Here is a 19,411-nt window from a genome sequence, read left to right on the forward strand (position 1 = left end):
TATCTTCAGTCATGTTGCGTCTCCAGTAAACGTGCCTTGATTTATGAATGTTTATATATAAACATTATACTAATGAGCTGCGCTTGTCGTGAGATGGAGCGTAGGTGGTGTATTTCTGGTCTTAATGTGCACCATCAAGCTTGGAAGGACCATTAACTTATATATAAAAAAGAGGTAATGCTTATTGGTTCACCCCACCAAATCAATAAATCTAGTTTAAGCTAAATTAAAAAATGGGGGTCGGGGGGGTGATATTTGACACTTTTATCATTTGACCCCCTCATGTCCGAAAATACAGTCAAAAATTATTTTTTTCATGCTGACTAGGCCCTACATGGCTTGGGGCCTTATAAAGATGATGATTATTATTATTATTTATGCTGGAAAACGAGACCGAAACAATGAGAAAGAGCATCACTTCTGCAGTGTATACAATTAAAGCTACTTCTGTGTGTGTGTGTGTGTGTGTGTGTGTGTGTCTGCAGGCGGTGGATCTCAGTAAGCCGATAGACAAGCGCATCTATAAGGGAACTCAGCCCACGTGTCATGACTTTAACCAGTACTCCGCCACCGCAGACAGCGTGGCTCTGATCGTGGGGTTCTCCGCCGGGCAGGTGCAGTACCTCGACCCCATCAAGAAGGAGACCAGCAAGCTCTTCAACGAGGAGGTCAGGACACATTTAACATATAAACTCTTTATGCTTGCCTCATTTAGCATTTTCATATTTCATATAGCGTCACTTTAATGAGAGTAGTGTTTGAGGTCACAAACGTCTGGAGATCTCCGTCCTGTGGATCCTCCGTCCTGTGGATCCTCCGTCCTGTGGATGCCTCGTCCTGTGGATCCTCCGTCCTGTGGATCCTCCGTCCTGTGGATGCCTCGTCCTGTGGGTCCTCCGTCCTGTGGATCCTCCGTCCTGTGGGTCCTCCGTCCTGTGGATCCTCCGTCCTGTGGATGCTCCGTCCTGTGGATCCTCCGTCCTGTGGGTCCTCCGTCCTGTGGATCCTCCGTCCTGTGGATCCTCCGTCCTGTGGATGCTCCGTCCTGTGGATCCTCCGTCCTGTGGGTCCTCCGTCCTGTGGATCCTCCGTCCTGTGGATGCTCCGTCCTGTGGATGCTCCGTCCTGTGGATGCTCCGTCCTGTGGATCCTCCGTCCTGTGGATCCTCCGTCCTGTTGATCATCCGTCCTGTTGATCATCCGTCCTGTGGATGCGATCCTCCGTCCTGTGGATCCTCCGTCCTGTGGATGCGATCCTCCGTCCTGTGGATGCTCCGTCCTGTGGATGCTCCGTCCTGTGGATCATCCGTCCTGTGGATCCTCCGTCCTGTGGATCCTCCGTCCTGTGGATCCTCCGTCCTGTGGATGCTCCGTCCTGTGGATCCTCCGTCCTGTGGATGCTCCGTCCTGTGGATGCTCCGTCCTGTGGATGATCCGTCCTGTGGATCCTCCGTCCTGTGGATCCTCCGTCCTGTGGATGCTCCGTCCTGTGGATGCTCCGTCCTGTGGATGCTCCGTCCTGTGGATCCTCCGTCCTGTGGATCCTCCGTCCTGTGGATGCTCCTTCCTGTGGATGCTCCGTCCTGTGGATGCTCCGTCCTGTGGATCATCCGTCCTGTGGATCCTCCGTCCTGTGGATGCTCCGTCCTGTGGATGCTCCGTCCTGTGGATCCTCCGTCCTGTGGATCCTCCGTCCTGTGGATGCTCCGTCCTGTGGATCCTCCGTCCTGTGGATCCTCCGTCCTGTGGATGCTCCGTCCTGTGGATCCTCCGTCCTGTGGATGCTCCGTCCTGTGGATGCTCCGTCCTGTGGATCCTCCGTCCTGTGGATCCTCCGTCCTGTGGATCCTCCGTCCTGTGGATCCTCCGTCCTGTGGATGCTCCGTCCTGTGGATCCTCCGTCCTGTGGGTCCTCCGTCCTGTGGGTCCTCCGTCCTGTGGGTCCTCCGTCCTGTGGGTCCTCCGTCCTGTGGATGCGATCCTCCGTCCTGTGGATCCTCCGTCCTGTGGGTCCGCCGTCCTGTGGATCCTCCGTCCTGTGGATCCTCCGTCCTGTGGATCCTCTGTCCTGTGGATCATCCGTCCTGTGGATCCTCCGTCCTGTGGATGCTCCGTCCTGTGGATCCTCCGTCCTGTGGATCCTCCGTCCTGTGGATCCTCCGTCCTGTGGATCCTCCGTCCTGTGGATCATCCGTCCTGTGGATCCTCCGTCCTGTTGATCATCCGTCCTGTGGATCCTCCGTCCTGTGGATGCTCCGTCCTCTGGATCATCCGTCCTGTGGATGCTCCGTCCTGTGGATCCTCCGTCCTGTGGGTCCTCCGTCCTGTGTGTCCTCCGTCCTGTGGATCCTCCGTCCTGTGGATGCTCCGTCCTGTGGATGCTCCGTCCTGTGGATCCTCCGTCCTGTGGATCCTCCGTCCTGTGGATCCTCCGTCCTGTGGATGCTCCGTCCTGTGGATCCTCCGTCCTGTGGATCCTCCGTCCTGTGGATGCTCCGTCCTGTGGGTCCTCCGTCCTGTGGATGCTCCGTCCTGTGGATCCTCCGTCCTGTGGATCCTCCGTCCTGTGGATGCTCCGTCCTGTGGATCCTCCGTCCTGTGGATCCTCCGTCCTGTGGGTCCTCCGTCCTGTGGGTCCTCCGTCCTGTGGATGCGATCCTCCGTCCTGTGGATGCGATCCTCCGTCCTGTGGATGCGATCCTCCGTCCTGTGGATCCTCCGTCCTGTGGATCCTCCGTCCTGTGGATCCTCTGTCCTGTGGATCATCCGTCCTGTGGATCCTCCGTCCTGTGGATGCTCCGTCCTGTGGATCCTCCGTCCTGTGGATCCTCCGTCCTGTGGATCCTCCGTCCTGTGGATCATCCGTCCTGTGGATCCTATGTCCTGTTGATCATCCGTCCTGTGGATCCTCCGTCCTGTGGATGCTCCGTCCTCTGGATCATCCGTCCTGTGGATGCTCCGTCCTGTGGATCCTCCGTCCTGTGGGTCCTCCGTCCTGTGTGTCCTCCGTCCTGTGGATCCTCCGTCCTGTGGATCCTCCGTCCTGTGGATCCTCCGTCCTGTGGATGCTCCGTCCTGTGGATGCTCCGTCCTGTGGATCCTCCGTCCTGTGGATCCTCCGTCCTGTGGATCCTCCGTCCTGTGGATACCTCGTCCTGTGGATCCTCCGTCCTGTGGATCCTCCGTCCTGTGGGTCCTCCGTCCTCTGGATCCTCCGTCTTGTGGATGCCTCGTCCTGTGGGTCCTCCGTCCTGTGGATCCTCCGTCCTGTGGATGCCTCGTCCTGTGGATCCTCCGTCCTGTGGATCCTCCGTCCTGTGGATCATCCGTCCTGTGGATCCTCCGTCCTGTGGATCCTCCGTCCTGTGGATCCTCCGTCCTGTGGATGCCTCGTTCTGTGGATGCTCTGTCCTGTGGATGCTCCGTCCTGTGGATCCTCCGTCCTGTGGATCCTCCGCCCTGTGGATCCTCCGCCCTGTGGATCCTCCGTCCTGTGGATGCTCCTTCCTGTGGATCCTCCGTCCTGTGGATGCTCCGTCCTGTGGATGCTCCGTCCTGTGGATGCTCCGTCCTGTGGATGCTCCGTCCTGTGGATCCTCCGTCCTGTGGATGCAATCCTCCGTCCTGTGGATGCGATCCTCCGTCCTGTGGATCCTCCGTCCTGTGGATGCGATCCTCCGCCCTGTGGATCCTCCGCCGTGTGGATCCTCCGTCCTATGGATCCTCCGTCCTGTGGATGCTCCGTCCTGTGGATCCTCCGTCCTGTGGATCCTCCGTCCTGTTGATCATCCGTCCTGTTGATCATCCGTCCTGTGGATGCGATCCTCCGTCCTGTGGATGCTCCGTCCTGTGGATGCGATCCTCCGTCCTGTGGATCATCCGTCCTGTGGATCATCCGTCCTGTGGATCCTCCGTCCTGTGGATCCTCCGTCCTGTGGATCCTCCCGTCCTGTGGATCCTCCGTCCTGTGGATGCTCCGTCCTGTGGATCCTCCGTCCTGTGGATCCTCCGTCCTGTGGATCCTCCGTCCTGTGGATGCTCCGTCCTGTGGATCCTCCGTCCTGTGGATCCTCCGTCCTGTGGATGCTCCGTCCTGTGGATGCTCCGTCCTGTGGATGCTCCGTCCTGTGGATCATCCGTCCTGTGGATCCTCCGTCCTGTGGATGCTCCGTCCTGTGGATGCTCCGTCCTGTGGATGCTCCGTCCTGTGGATCCTCCGTCCTGTGGGTCATCCGTCCTGTGGATCCTCCGTCCTGTGTATGCTCCGTCCTGTGGATCCTCCGTCCTGTGGATGCTCCGTCCTGTGGATCATCCGTCCTGTGGATGCTCCGTCCTGTGGATGCTCCGTCCTGTGGATGCTCCGTCCTGTGGATCCTCCGTCCTGTGGATGCTCCGTCCTGTGGATCCTCCGTCCTGTGGGTCATCCGTCCTGTGGGTCATCCGTCCTGTGTGTCCTCCGTCCTGTGGATCCTCCGTCCTGTGGATGCTCCGTCCTGTGTGTCCTCCGTCCTGTGGGTCATCCGTCCTGTGTGTCCTCCGTCCTGTGGATGCTCCGTCCTGTGGATGCTCCGTCCTGTGGATGCTCCGTCCTGTGGATCCTCCGTCCTGTGGATCCTCCGTCCTGTGGATGCTCCGTCCTGTGGATCCTCCGTCCTGTGGGTCATCCGTCCTGTGGATCCTCCGTCCTGTGGATGCTCCGTCCTGTGTGTCCTCCGTCCTGTGGGTCATCCGTCCTGTGTGTCCTCCGTCCTGTGGATGCTCCGTCCTGTGGATGCTCCGTCCTGTGGATGCTCCGTCCTGTGGATCCTCCGTCCTGTGGATCCTCCGTCCTGTGGGTCCTCCGTCCTGTGGGTGCGATCCTCCGTCCTGACATCAGTGATGTGAAAACAGGAACCCTCTTTAGATCTTGAAACACAAGCGTTGAGTAATTTCCTACTGGCAGTTTGTGTTTGTCAATCTAAAAGCTCTTACTCTCAGTCTTTAGTACTTGGCCTTTTAACTCTCAATGTTGAGCTCAAATAACTTTGTGGCTTCGTGTTGGATCTTCATGTTTAGCAGATATTTTTTTAGAAAAGTATATTTTTATATGTAAAGCTCTTTATTTAAGACATATGACAGTTCAGCATGTGAAGCTTACATTTCATACTTCAGCCTAATATTAATATTTAGAGTTATTTATTATATTTGATATTTTTTGAATTTGAGGTGCAATGTGATTTGACTTTTTTTCTCATTTATTTATTTGTTAAATGTTTTGATTTATTTATTTGTTTCATTTATTTATTTGTTTCATTTTGTTTTGTTTTTTATTTGTTTTACATTATTTATTTATTTGTAGATTTTTTTTCTACTTTTCACTTTTTATGTTTCATTTTTTAATTATTAATTGTATTATTAATAAACAGACCCAGCAAGTTATTAATTAAAAAAAATATATAATTTATTTGTTTAATTTGTTTTATTTATTTGTTTCATTTTTTTTTTACTGGTTTCACTTTGTTTCATTTTTTTAATTATTAATTGTAATATTAATAAACAGACCCAGCAAGTTATTTACTTATTTATTTCATTTTTTTTATTTATTTGTTTAATTTTGTTTAATTTGTTTCTTTTTTATTTGTTCCACTTTTTATTTGTTTCTTTTTTTAAATTATTCATTTAATTATTCTATTTGTTTACTTATTAATTTTATTAATTTATTAATTAACAGACCCAGCAAGTTATTCACTTATTTACTTCATTTATTAATTTATTTGTTTCTTTTTTATTTGTTTCACTTTTTAATTATTAATCGTATTATTTTATTTTTTAATTAGTAATTTTTTATTATATTATATTATATTTTGTTTCATTTAATTTTTTTTACCATTCATAAGTTTGGGGGTCACTAAGAATTTACAGTATTTTAGACAGAAGTCTCTTCTGCTCATGAATCTGATCAGAACTCAAAAACAGTGAAATATTCCTCCAGTGTAGATCATCAGTTCTCTATGTGAATATATAAAGTGTGATCTATTCCAGTGAATTTATTAGTGATGCACCGATCATGATTTTACATGGCCGATTCCGATACCGATTTTTTTTCAAGAAAACTGACCGATTCCGATACCGATTTCCGATTTTTTTTTTTTTTTTTTACACAATAAAAGAATGAAAGTATACATGAACAAGATGTTTATTTGGTATTTTAACAGGCTAAATTGGATTTTGGCTAATGAAAACAAGTCCGCAATCTGAAATTAGCAGGAAATTGAATTGGAAATTAAAAGGCTGAAAGGTGAAATTAAAGGCAACAACTGCATATTCTGCAATCCAAACAAAGATGTTACTTAAATCAGCATTTGTTTTTAAATTCAGCGTAAAGAAAAAAAGTCTTTACCAGTGAAATTAAATAAAACTAATGTATATAATTGTTCCAAAATGTTAAATCAAATAATGTTTAGTGCAACGAAAAAAACTAAGATGCTACACAGCAGGTGCTTTTAAAATCAAATTAAGTCAATGTAATTTTAAGGTAAAATAAAAGGTAACACTTTAGAATAATGGTCATTAGTTAACATTAGTTAATGTATTAACTAACATAAGCTAACCATGAGCAGTGCATTTGTTACTGTATTTGTTCATCTTTGTTAACGTTAGTTAACAAGTGCATTAACTAATGTTAACAAGATTTTAATAATGCATTTGTATATGTTGAAATTAACATTAACAAAGATTAATAAACGCTTTATAAGTGCAGTTCATTATTAATTAATGTTAACTAATGTAGTTAACTAATGTTAACTAATGACCATTATTCTAAAGTGTTACCAAATAAAAATGATCATCCTATAGGCTACAGAACTGATAGTATTTCATTTCTAAAGTGCAGCATGTTCTTCTTTAGGCTACAAAAAGAAGTATTTCGGCTTTGTCACAAGTTAGTCTGTTTTGTTCTCATCCGATCCAACACGTGAGAAGCTGAGCTGAACAAACGCTCATTATCGGCGCTTGTGCAGGGCGGAGAGGTAAGCTCGCGCAACTTCAGCTCGCGCAACTTCAGCTCGCGCAACTTCAGCTCGCGCAACTTCAGCTCGCGTAACTTCAGCTCGCTCAACTTCAGCTCGCTCAACTTCAGCTCGCTCAACTTCAGCTCGCGTAACTTCAGCTCGCTCAACTTCAGCTCACGTAACTTCAGCTCACGCAACTTCAGCTCGCGCAACTTCAGCTCGCGCAACTTCAGCTCGCGTAACTTCAGCTCGCGTAACTTCAGCTCGCTCAACTTCAGCTCGCTCAACTTCAGCTTGCGTAACTTCAGCTCGCTCAACTTCAGCTCGCGTAACTTCAGCTCGCGCAACTTCAGCTCGCGCAACTTCAACTCGCGCAACTTCAGCTCGCGCAACTTCAGCTCACGTAACTTAAGCTCGCGCAACTTCAGCTCGCGCAGGAAAGCGGCTCTTCATTCCTTTTCAGCGTATCTTGTCTCTTCCCTCCGTTCTCCAGTTTCCGTTTGTAACACACAAGTGACATGTTCACAAATGACTGCAATATAGGCGTATGTGCACGCGGGCGCACTTCCGGAAAAATCGGCAGAAAAATACAAAGAAAACCGGTTCCGGTTTTTGGCCGGTCAACCGGTGCATCCCTAGAATTTATCATCAGTACCCCAGTCTTCAGTGTCACATGACCCTTCACTAAATCTGATATAATGCTCAAGAAAGTTCATATTTTGATGGTGTTAACCGTGTATAATTTGTGTGATTTCTCCCCCAGAGACTGATTGACAAATCGAAGGTGACGTGTCTCAAATGGCTGCCCAAGTCGGAGAATCTCTTCCTGGCGTCTCATGCCAGCGGCCACCTCTACCTCTACAACGTGGAGCATCCGTGCGGCACCACCGCGCCCCAATACTGCCTGCTCCGCCAGGGCGAGGGCTTCTCCGTCTACTCCTGCAAGACCAAGACGCCCCGCAACCCTTTACTCCGCTGGGTGGTGGGCGAGGGGGGCCTGAACGAGTTCGCCTTCTCGCCCGATGGCGTTCACGTGGCGTGTGTGGGGCAGGACGGCTGCCTCCGCGTCTTCCACTTCGACTCCATGGAGCTCCAGGGCGTGATGAAGAGCTACTTCGGGGGGCTGCTGTGCGTCTCCTGGAGCCCCGACGGGAAGTACCTGGCCACCGGGGGGGAGGACGATCTGGTGACCGTGTGGTCGTTCGCGGAGAGCCGGGTGGTGGCGCGTGGGCATGGGCACAAGTCTTGGGTCAACGTGGTGGCGTTCGACCCCTTCACCACGCACCTGGAGGACGATGAGCCGATGGAGCTGAGCGGGAGCGAGGAGGATCTCCAGCAGGGGGCACTGCACTTCGGCCGGGTGCGCACCAGCAGCACCCTCTCCCGCCTCTCGCGCCACAGCTCCAAAGGGGGCGCGTCGTCCGTTTCGTACCGCTTCGGATCGGTCGGGCAGGACACTCAGTTCTGTCTGTGGGACCTGACGGACGACGTCCTGTATCCGCGACTTCCGCTCTCCCGGGCGCTCACGAACACCTTCGGCCCCACCGTCCCGGCATCCACGGCGTTGAACAGCACTGGCGGAAGCAGCGTAGTCGAAGGCCACCATCATCCCCCTCATCAAACGTCTACATTGCCGCTCCCTTTACCTCGCTCGCTGTCGCGCTCCAATTCCCTTCCGCACCCGGCCGTCGCGAACACCTCCAAGAGCCAGGGGGCGCCGGAGAGCGGTGGCACGGTGGGCAGCAGCGGCACGGGCGCCGCGGGAACGGCTCCTTTTAGCATCGGCCGCTTCGCTACGCTGTCGCTGCAAGAGCGCAAATCGGACAAATCCGGGGTGGGCGGGGAAAAGGAGCACAAGCGCTACCACAGCCTCGGCAACATCAGCAAAAGCAACGATAAGATCAACGTGGCGCCGCGAAGCAACCGACTGGATGGCGCTAAAGTCTTGGGAACCACGCTGTGTCCGCGCATGAACGAGGTGCCGCTTCTGGAGCCGCTGGTGTGCAAGAAAATCGCCCACGAGCGCCTCACTGTACTCGTCTTCATGAACGATTGCATCATCACCGCGTGCCAGGAGGGCCTCATCTGCACTTGGGCTCGCCCCGGCAAAGCGGTGAGTTACAACTTTAACGTAAAGTTCAAAACACACAAATGCGAGTAAATCAGTGGTCGATTTCTTATGGTGCTTTCACACCGGACGCGAATGACGCGATTCGCGCAAGTGATTTACATGTTAAGTCAATGAGACGCGAATAGGCATTCTGCGGCACGAATGGCACGATTCGCGCAAAGGCGGCGGCACGATTGGCGCGAATGGGGCGGCGCGAATTGAGCATTTTGAACGCGTGATTCACGCGAATCGCTCAATTTGAAAAATCTGAACTTTGGCGGATATTCGCACCGCGTTAACCAATCAGGAGCTTGCTCTAGTAGTGACAACAATGAGGAGAACATCTGTATATTAACATCTGGTTCAGACAATTTTATTATTATCACTGTGATAACATTAAATGACATGAAACACAACCCAGTCGCTTTTTGTTAAATGCAAGTTTATGTTTGATCAATAATACAAAAGTATAAGTAAAAGGTATAAGAAGTTACACATGAAATAAAGCAAACAATTCAATACAACGGTAACGTAAAGTTAAATAGCCTAAAAATAAAAAAGCTTCTCTTTGCCCTCAGCCTAAACGATTCGCCAGGGAACAAATTATTGATCCATGAGAGCAAAAATCGGCCGTTAGATCAACACAAGACAAATTATAGCTGGAGCCGCCACAGGACATCAGAGCCAGCGGCAGAAGGACTGGCCGAGGAAAGGCTGGGGTTAATGAGCGCCGCTGATCCACTGGAGCTCACACACACACACCAGATCACATGTTCAACTCCACACACACCACATCACATGTTCAGAGAGGAGCTTTCTTTATAAATAAACCACAGATTTGAGCTTTAAACAACTACATTATCGCCTGTAAAAGTCTTAAATCTACTTTTGTCACACATTAACAGTAGGTTTTAACAAAAAAGACGTGTAAACACCAGTGTTAATTTTGACAGCAAATTTTGATTTAGTTTTAGTCATAGTCTTTTGACTAAAATGCCATTTAGTTTTAGTCATATGTTAGTCACCTGAATTGTTTTTAGTTTTAGTCTAGTTTTAGTCGGCTAAATATCATAAGATTTTAGTCGACTAAAACTTTTAGTCTCCTAAAATCTAATGAGTTTAGTTAAATTGTAATAAATTAAGCATTTAAGCATTACATAACCTATGGTCACTTGAACTGACATTTTGACATCATTTTTGTTTTGTTTTAAATACACGAAAGAGCTCAATTCACTTTTTTGTTTGTTTTTTAAAAACAGCTATATAGTTTTTATAACTTTGTATTTTTGTTTTAGTCAGTAGGCCATATCAGGTTAAGCTAAAGCTTCAAATAAGTTTGTTTAATTATTTTTAAAATTTAATTTATTTAATTTCAAGTATTGAAGATTTTTTAAATGGTTTTAGTGAACTATTATAACCCTGATACTTTATTGAACATGTGTCAAATACTGGTCTTGCCTCCAGACTATGAATTAAATGGGAATGAAATTAAATACAGTTTATTGTGTAACCAAAAACGAATATATAATGTGTGACTTGTAATTATAAACAAACTCGAAATACAGCGGGACTCTTATTTTGAAATGTCTGCACCTCTGTTGCAGTTGCAGCTGCTTATTCAAGTTCAGATGAGGAGATAAAATATGCATTGTTACAACCTTCTTAAACATATTACTATATAAACATCGTAAAGTAATTGTCATTATTCATCAGCATTAGTTCATAAACAATTTCCAGGCATAAATTTACGCTATCCATTGATTGTGAGCGTCTGTTGTGTAGTGAATGTCACGCGCGAATAAACCGAGTAAACTCAAAATGTTCAAGCGTCCAACTTCGCGTCATTTGTGTCCGGTGTGAACGCCCCATTACAGGCCTCTAAGGCCGTGAGTCAAACAGGCCCAGTGAGTTTCGTTTCGACTCGTTAACCGTGTCTGACAGCCGTGAGTATTTCATTGGCCGTGTTTTTTGAGATGTGCGAATGTCCTTGCAGACAATCTAAGCTGCTTGGACAATGACACCGCATGCCAGTTTTCAAGTCAATCGGACTGACTGTTGCGTAGTTATAGCCGTTTTTGTGTTTTTCTCATTATATAGCGCCACCAAGTGGCCAGACGGCGTGTCCTTTTTCATGCAATCACATACTGAGTCCATACATGGGTGTACCAAATTCGGTGAAATTATCTCATTGCATTCAAGAGGGATAGCCATTTTAGTAAAAGTGGCCACGCCCACTTTGAACGTTTTGGCGTTAATAAATAAAAAGTTAAACAAATAAAAAAGAAGCAAATGAAACAAATAAATAAAAAAAATGAAGTAAATAAATAACTTGCTGGGTCTGTTTATTAATAATAAAATTAATAATTAAACGAATGAAATAATCAAAAAAAAAAATTTAATGAAACAAAGTGAAACTAGTAAAAAAATTAAACGAATAAATAACACAAAATTAAACAAATAAATAAAAAATAAAATAAATAAATACATACAATGTATGATTAAAAAATGAAACAAATAAAAAAATGGCGTGAATCGAAATTTCTAATTTTTTTTGATAATTATTGATGAATTTAGGGAATTACAATACCATGAAGCATTACCAATGACATCATTGAAAAATATCAATAAGTCATTCGCAGTGCATCATGGGAGAGACTTGTTTAGCCGGAATTTGCACATATAATTTCTCAGATTGTTGGAGATTTCTGCAGAATCATGGGTAATGTAGTTTTTCACCATTAATTCGGCTGTTAAACATGGTTATTTTAAAACCCAGTTGAAATAATGTGGGCTGATGGCTTTTAAAATATAAAAGTTAATAGATTTTTACTTCCAGAACCAATTAGTTGAACTCTACGCAATTAGTAGTTTTTAGTAGTTTAGTAGTATTTTAAAATATAAGTACTTTTTATAAATATAATTACTTTTTTATCTATATTTATCCTATTAACTGCCTTTCCTAGCACATATTTTAGTGATCATCATAAATTTTGAAGTTTTGAAATTGGACATTGCGTTACATTTGGTTTGGCAGACTCCTCCCCCTAGTGGGCGGAGTCATGTTTCAAACGTTACTGCACTAGTATTTTATAATCAACTTTTTCTAATCTTGACGAAACATATCATTGGAAAGCTCTGAGACTAATTGTTCCATATTTTGGACATTGCGTTACCATCGAAACAGTACTTTTAAAAACGTTTAGCAGGCTCCGCATGATTCAAACGTTACTGCACTAATATTTTATAACATAACGTTTGAAGTTGATATCACAAAAATTGAGGTTTCCGGTGAGATTTTTTTGTTTGGCGCAGTACCAAAAACAGCCACCGGGTGATACATTTGATCCGCACGTCACAATATCACTTCTGTCACATGACGGCAGCCAAATATGGAACCTTGAGTCTCAGAGCTTTCCAACGATACATTTCGTCAAGATTAGAAAAAGTTTGGAACATGACGGGGGAGGAGCCCGCTAAACGTTTTTAAAAAGTACCATTTCGATGGTAACGCAGTGTCCCAAATATGGAACCTTGAGACTCAACACTTTCCAACGATACGTTTTATCAAGATTAGAAAAGTTTATTATAAAATATTAGTGCAATAACGTTTGGAACATGACTCCGCCCACTGGGGGAGGAGCCCGCTAAACTGTTTTAAAGTAACGTTTCAATGGTAACGCAATGTCCCAAATATGGAACCTTGAGACTCAGAGCTTTCCAACGATACGTTTTGTCAAGATTAAAAAAAGTTGATTATAAAATACTAGCGCAGTAACGTTTGAAACATGACTCCGCCCACTAGGGGGAGGGGCATGCTAAACGTTTTTAAAAGTACTGCTTCGATGGTAAAGTAATGTCCCAAATATGGAACCTTGAGACTCAACACTTTCCAATCATATGTTTTGTCAAGATTAGAAAAAGTTGATTATAAAATACTAGTGCAGTAACGTTTGAAACATGACCCCGCCCACTAGGGGGAGGAGCCCGCTAAACATTTTTATAGTAATGTTTTGATGGTAAAGTAATGTCCCAAATATGGAACCTTGAGACTCAACACTTTCCAACGATACGTTCTATCAAGATTAGAAAAGTTGATTATAAAATATTAGTGCAGTAACGTTTGGAACATGACTCCGCCCACTAGGGGGAGGAGCCCGCTAAACGTTTTTATAGTAACGTTTTGATGGTAACGCAATGTCCCAAATATGGAACCTTGAGTCTCAGAGCTTTCAAATGATATGTTTTGTCAAGATTAGAAAAAGTTGATTATAAAATATTAGTGCAGTAACGTTTAAAACATGACTTCGCCCACTAGGGGGAGGAGCCCGCTAAACGTTTTTATAGTAACGTTTTGATGGTAACGCAATGTCCCAATTATGGAACCTTGAGTCTCAGAGATATCCAATGATACGTTTTGTCAAGATTAGAAAAAGTTGATTATAAAATATTAGTGCAGTAACGTTTGAAACGTTACTATAAAAATGTTTGGCAGGCTCCTCCCCCTAGTGGGCGAAGTTATGTTTCAAAAATTACTGCACTAGTATTTTATAATCAACTTTTCTAATCTTGACGAAACACATCATTGGAAAGCTCCGAGACTCAAGGTTCCATATTTGGTACTGCGCCTAAACAAAATCTCACCGGAACCTCAATTTTTGTGATATCAACTTCAAATTCGGAACTCAACTTGCTTAGACATGACTTGGATTTTGTACGAATTTTAGAGTCCAAATTATTTAGTAAAATGTATATTTTGTATAAAATACAGTGCATTTGCTTTGCAGTGAAACTCATGTGGTTTCTTGTGTTTTTGCTCCAGCATCCGCCTCAGCCGCTGTCAGCACAGAATGGAAACTCTCCGAGCGGGACTGTCGTATAGCCGAAGCCTCATCCCCGAGGGCCAGTGCTTCACCCAAACGGGTCCTCCATCCACGCTTTAGTTGCACATTAACGTCACATGTAAATGCACACGGGACCATGACGCACAGCTGGACTGCAAACGATCAGAGATCGAGACTCTGCGCAGAAACCCTTCCGGCCTCTCCTATAACACTACAACAGCCACGGCCATTTTACTCTTTATTTATTTGATCAGTCTTCTACTGTACATATCTCTATAATGGAATAATTAATATATGAAGATCCTATATTGTACATAGCGACTTGAATGTGTGCAGACTGTAGGGAGCTGAGGATGTGTTGTTCTCGTGTGCTAGTGCTTCATCGGCTGTGGGATGGGAAATGAGTTTTCCGCTTCATAGATTAGAGAGATTAATGCTGTCTAGAAATGGTGTGCGAACCGCGAAAGCCAGATTTTATATGTATTTGCTAAGTTTTTGCCAAGCAAGCGACATCGCCGCTGACTGAAATCGTAAGTTTGCGCCGTTTCGACTGTTCAGAGGCGGATCTGGTGAAGTCAGCGAGAGAACTCTTGTAGCTCGGAGGCGCTGTTCCTCACACCTGCTATGCCTCTTGCTCAATTTTGCACATTTCCAGGTTGATTTGAGCTTGACTATTTTCAGGATTGCGTGTGTTGCGTCATGCAGACTTCTCGAAAGGACAATGTTGTATCAAACGCCGTTCAATTCGATTATTCCCATTAAGCAGATCAGCTTTAACACCATCAGCTGTGTTTCCACACGCCCACCAGAAACACTGGATGGAAATGCCAACATGCGCATACGTGCTCAATTGAGGCAGATCATTTATTATCCGATAAGAAGACATGCACATACAGGTGCTGGTCATATAATTAGAATATCATCAAAAAGTTGATTTATTTCACTAATTCCATTCAAAAAGTGAAACTTGTATATTATATTCATTCATTAGACACAGACTGATATATTTCAAATGTTTATTTATTTTAATTTTGATGATTATAACAGACAACTAAGGAAAATCCCAAATTCAGTATCTCATAAAATTAGAATATTACTTAAGACCAATACAAAGAAAGGGTTTTTAGAAATCTTGGCCAACTGAAAAGTATGAACATGAGTCCATCAGTCTGTGGCTCTGCTCAGGTGTTATGAGCCCAGGTTGCTCTGATAGTGGCCTTCAGCTCTTCTGCATATTGCATCTTCCTCTTCACAATACCCCATAGATGTTCTATGGGGTTATGGTCAGGCGAGTTTGCTGGCCAATTAAGAACAGGGATACCATGGTTCTTAAACCAGGCACTGGTTGCTTTGGCACTGTGTGCAGGTCCCGGTCCTGCTGGAAAATGAAATCTGCATCTCCATAAAGTTGGTCAGCAGCAGGAAGCATGAAGTGCTCTAAAACTTCCTGGTATACGGCTGCGTTGACCTTGGACCTCAGAAGACCAGCAGACCAACACCAGCGCATGACATGGCACCCCAAACCATCACTGACTGTGGAAACTTTACACTGGAGCTCAAGCAACGTGGATTGTGTGCCTCTCCTCTCTTCCTCCAGACTCTGGGACCCTGATTTCCAAAGGAAATGCAAAATTTACTTTCATCAGAGAACATAACTTTGGACCACTTTTTTTCCTTTTTGTCTTTAGCCCAGGTGAGACGCTTCTGACGCTGTCTGTTGTTCAAGAGTGCGACAGCTGAACCCATGTCTCTCACGTCTGTGTGTAGTGGTTCTTGAAGTACTGACTCCAGCTCCAGTCCACTCTTTGAGAATCTCCTCCACATTTTTGAATGGGTTTTGTTTCACAATCCTCTCCAGGGTGCGGTTATCCCTATTGCTTCTACACTTTTTTCTAGCACATCTTTTCCTTCCCTTCGCCTCTCTATTAATGTGCTTGGACACAGAGCTCTGTGAACAGCCAGCCTCTTTTGCACTGACCTTTTGTGTCTTGCCCTCCTTGTGCAAGGGGTCAAAGGTCGTCTTTTGGACAATCGTCAGGTCAGCTTCTTCCCCATGATTGTGTAGCCTACAGAACTAGACTGAAAGACCATTTAAAGGCCTTTGCAGGTGTTTTGAGTTCATCAGCTGATTAGAGTGTGGCTCCAGGAGTCTTCAATATTCAACCTTTTCACAATATTCAAATTTTCTGAGATACTGAATTTGGGATTTTCCTTAGTTGTCTGTTATAATCATCAAAATTAAAAGAAATAAACGTTTGAAATATATCAGTCTGTGTGTAATGAATTAATATAATATACAAGTTTCACTTTTTGAATGGAATTAGTGAAATAAATCATCTTTTTGATGATATTCTAATTATATGACCAGCACCTGTAAACCATGATTGAAATTTATTTACTGAATAAATCCCTCTGTGAAAACTATGATTGGATGACTGGACTAACCAGCGGACCAATGGCGTTGCAGCATCTCAGATGTTGGTTTGGTGGCTTTGAAACGCCCGAGTCAAAGTCTGTGGTCATAATGATTTGATTGAATTCATCCAGAAGCATCTAATGTGTGTGTGTGTGTGTGTGTGTGTGTGTGTGTGTGTGTTTTGCCTGACGCTGAGAAGATAATCATTTATGGTGTGTGTGTGTGTTTCGCCTTACATTCTGAGACGACACTCATTTATGGTGTGTGTGTGTGTGTGTGTGTGTTTGTTTCGCCTGACGCTGAGAAAACACTCATTTATGGTGTGTGTGTGTGTGTGTTTTGTCTGACGCTCTGAGACGACACTCATTTATGGTGTGTGTGTGTGTGTGTTTCGCCTGACGCTCTGAGACGACACTCATTTATGGTGTGTGTGTGTGTGTGTGTGTGTTTCGCCTGACGCTCTGAGACGACACTCATTTATGGTGTGTGTGTGTGTGTGTGTGTGTGTTTCGCCTGACGCTCTGAGACGACACTCATTTATGGTGTGTGTGTGTGTGTGTGTGTGTGTGTGTGTGTGTGTGTGTGTTTGTTTGTTTCGCCTGACGCTGAGAAGACACTCATTTATGGTGTGTGTGTGTGTGTGTGTGTTTCGCCTGACGCTCTGAGACGACACTCATTTATGGTGTGTGTGTGTGTGTGTGTGTGTGTTTGTTTCGCCTGACGCTGAGAAGACACTCATTTATGGTGTGTGTGTGTGTGTGTTTGTTTGTTTCGCCTGACGCTGAGAAGACACAAATTTATGGTGTGTGTGTGTGTTTATTTCGCCTGACGCTGAGAAGACACAAATTTATGGTGTGTGTGTGTGTTTGTTTCACCTGACGCTGAGAAGACACTCATTTATGGTGTGTGTGTGTGTTTGTTTCGCCTGACGCTGAGAAGACACTAATTTAGTGTGTGTGTGTGTGTTTGTTTGTTTTTCGCCTGACGCTGAGAAGACACTCATTTATGGTGTGTGTGTGTGTGTGTGTGTGTGTGTGTGTGTGTGTGTGTGTGTGTGTGTGTGTGCGTGTGTGTGTGTGTTTCGCCTGACGCTCTGACACGACACTCATTTATGGTGTGTGTGTGTGTGTTTCGCCTGACGTTCTGACACGACACTCATTTATGGTGTGTGTGTGTGTGTGTTTCGCCTGACGCTCTGACACGACACTCATTTATGGTGTGTGTGTGTGTTTCGCCTGACGCTATGACACGACACTCATTTATGGTGTGTGTGTGTGTGTGTGTGTGTGTGTGTTTCGCATGACGCTCTGACACGACACTCATTTATGGTGTGTGTGTGTGTTTGTTTCACCTGACGCTGAGAAGACACTCATTTATGGTGTGTGTGTGTGTGTGTGTGTGTTTCGCCTGACGCTCTGACACGACACTCATTTATGAAGGAGGGAAAAGAGCATGATTGAGCAACTTACATTTTATTACTGATATTCTGCTCCAGGAAGTGATGATTTTGTCTTCTTTTCGCAAATGTTTTATGCTGCATTCCAATTTTGCGCATAAATTCGCAACTTTGTGGAAACACAGCTCATGTCTTCTGAATATGTCAATGGATATCACATGCACGTCAGTTTCTTGGTTATTCGGACGTTAAACGAACATTACATTTTATCGTCACTTTATCGGAACGTTAACGAGTTGTAACATTTAGACCAGATAACGTTGCACGAACGTTCTATTAGCGTTACTAGAAGAACGTTTGCACATAGAAGTAAACTTGCTAGAGAAGTTTGTGATGAGCCATGTTTGAGGACATTGAGTCTTTCTGGACGTCTGCGTAGAGTAACTGGTTGTAGCCTGAATGTGGGTTGTGTGTTACATCATGTGATCTCGGCTACTTTAGTGATCTCGGCCTGGAAGACTCTTCTCCCAGAGGCAGCTTGTGTTTCAGACAGAACTCATTCCCAGCTAATCACAGTACATGATGTGAAAAACAACAGTGTTTTAGCCCTGATGGTGTGTATGCTTAACACTTAAGTCTCATTTGTGTTTATTATTATTATAATTTTTTTATTCTCAGATATTTTGGGACTTTTATTTTGTAATGCGTTGTAATTGTCTTTGTTAACTTGAGAGATGCAATGGACCAATTAGTGGATGTTGGAACGTTTTGTGTATTTTTATTGTATGTTTTTTTTTAATCTACAGCTTAAATTATACCATCCATTGGTTTTTTAAAAAATTGTTTTCTTTTCTTTTTTTGCAAATGCATTCAGTTCTGACGGATGTTTCGTCTCATTGGTGTGTGTTTCCAACAGATGTCGACGTACAAAAATGGAGAATCCATTCCTTCACACTGCTTTCCTTTAAAACCATTGGATTTCCACTGCATGTGTTTTTGTTTAGCACACGGTTATATGCCTGAGTCTGGTGACGTGGCCAACAATATCACAATATACAGTTTGTATATGGGAATCTGTTATTAAAACATCAAATACTCATGCATTGCTTTGTTATTTATAATGATTTGCACTAATGAACACAATTCATTCATTCAAACGAGTGAAAGTGCTTTTGTTTTGACCCACTGCATATGAGTCGATTAAATTCACACACACTTTCCTCTCTTACATGTCTTTTGAAGTGCAAATCTGATTGCAAACACAGACTAACACAAATATATTCTAAGAATGTTTTGCTAACATTGCCCATTAACATTCCAATTTATTCATAATGTAATGCGAATGCTAAGGGAACATTCCATTTTCTGTAAACCTCATGGGAGCGTTACTCTTGAGTGTTCTCTGAGTGTTACTCTTGAGTGTTCTCTGAGCGTTACTCTTGAGTGTTCTCTGAGCGTTACTCTTGAGTGTTCTCTGAGTGTTACTCTTGAGTGTTCTCTGAGCGTTACTCTTGAGTGTTCTCTGAGCGTTACTCTTGAGTGTTCTCTGAGCGTTATTCTTGAGTGTTCTCTGAGCGTTACTCTTGAGTGTTCTCTGAGCGTTATTCTTGAGTGTTCTCTGAGCGTTATTCTTGAGTCTTCTCTGAGCGTTACTCTTGA

The 19,411-nt window shown here is 44.7% G+C and overlaps 1 protein-coding gene across 1 annotated transcript in view; it reads left to right on the plus strand.

The window, feature by feature from the left end:
- LOC307130050 (WD repeat-containing protein 20) overlaps window positions 1-15,050 on the plus strand; it is a 16,859-nt gene extending 1,809 nt beyond the window's left edge. Inside the window, exons 2-4 of the mRNA XM_079822910.1 lie at window positions 486-668; window positions 7,753-9,102; window positions 13,919-15,050. Of these exons, the coding sequence (XP_079679036.1) occupies window positions 486-668; window positions 7,753-9,102; window positions 13,919-13,978 (1,593 nt within the window). The 3' untranslated portion in view covers window positions 13,979-15,050. The remainder of the gene's footprint in view (window positions 1-485; window positions 669-7,752; window positions 9,103-13,918) is intronic.
- The last annotated feature ends 4,361 nt before the right edge of the window (window positions 15,051-19,411 follow it).

Source organism: Gobio gobio, assembly GCF_949357685.1.
Source record: "Gobio gobio genome assembly, chromosome: 8".
NCBI classification, from domain to species: domain Eukaryota; kingdom Metazoa; phylum Chordata; class Actinopteri; order Cypriniformes; family Gobionidae; genus Gobio; species Gobio gobio.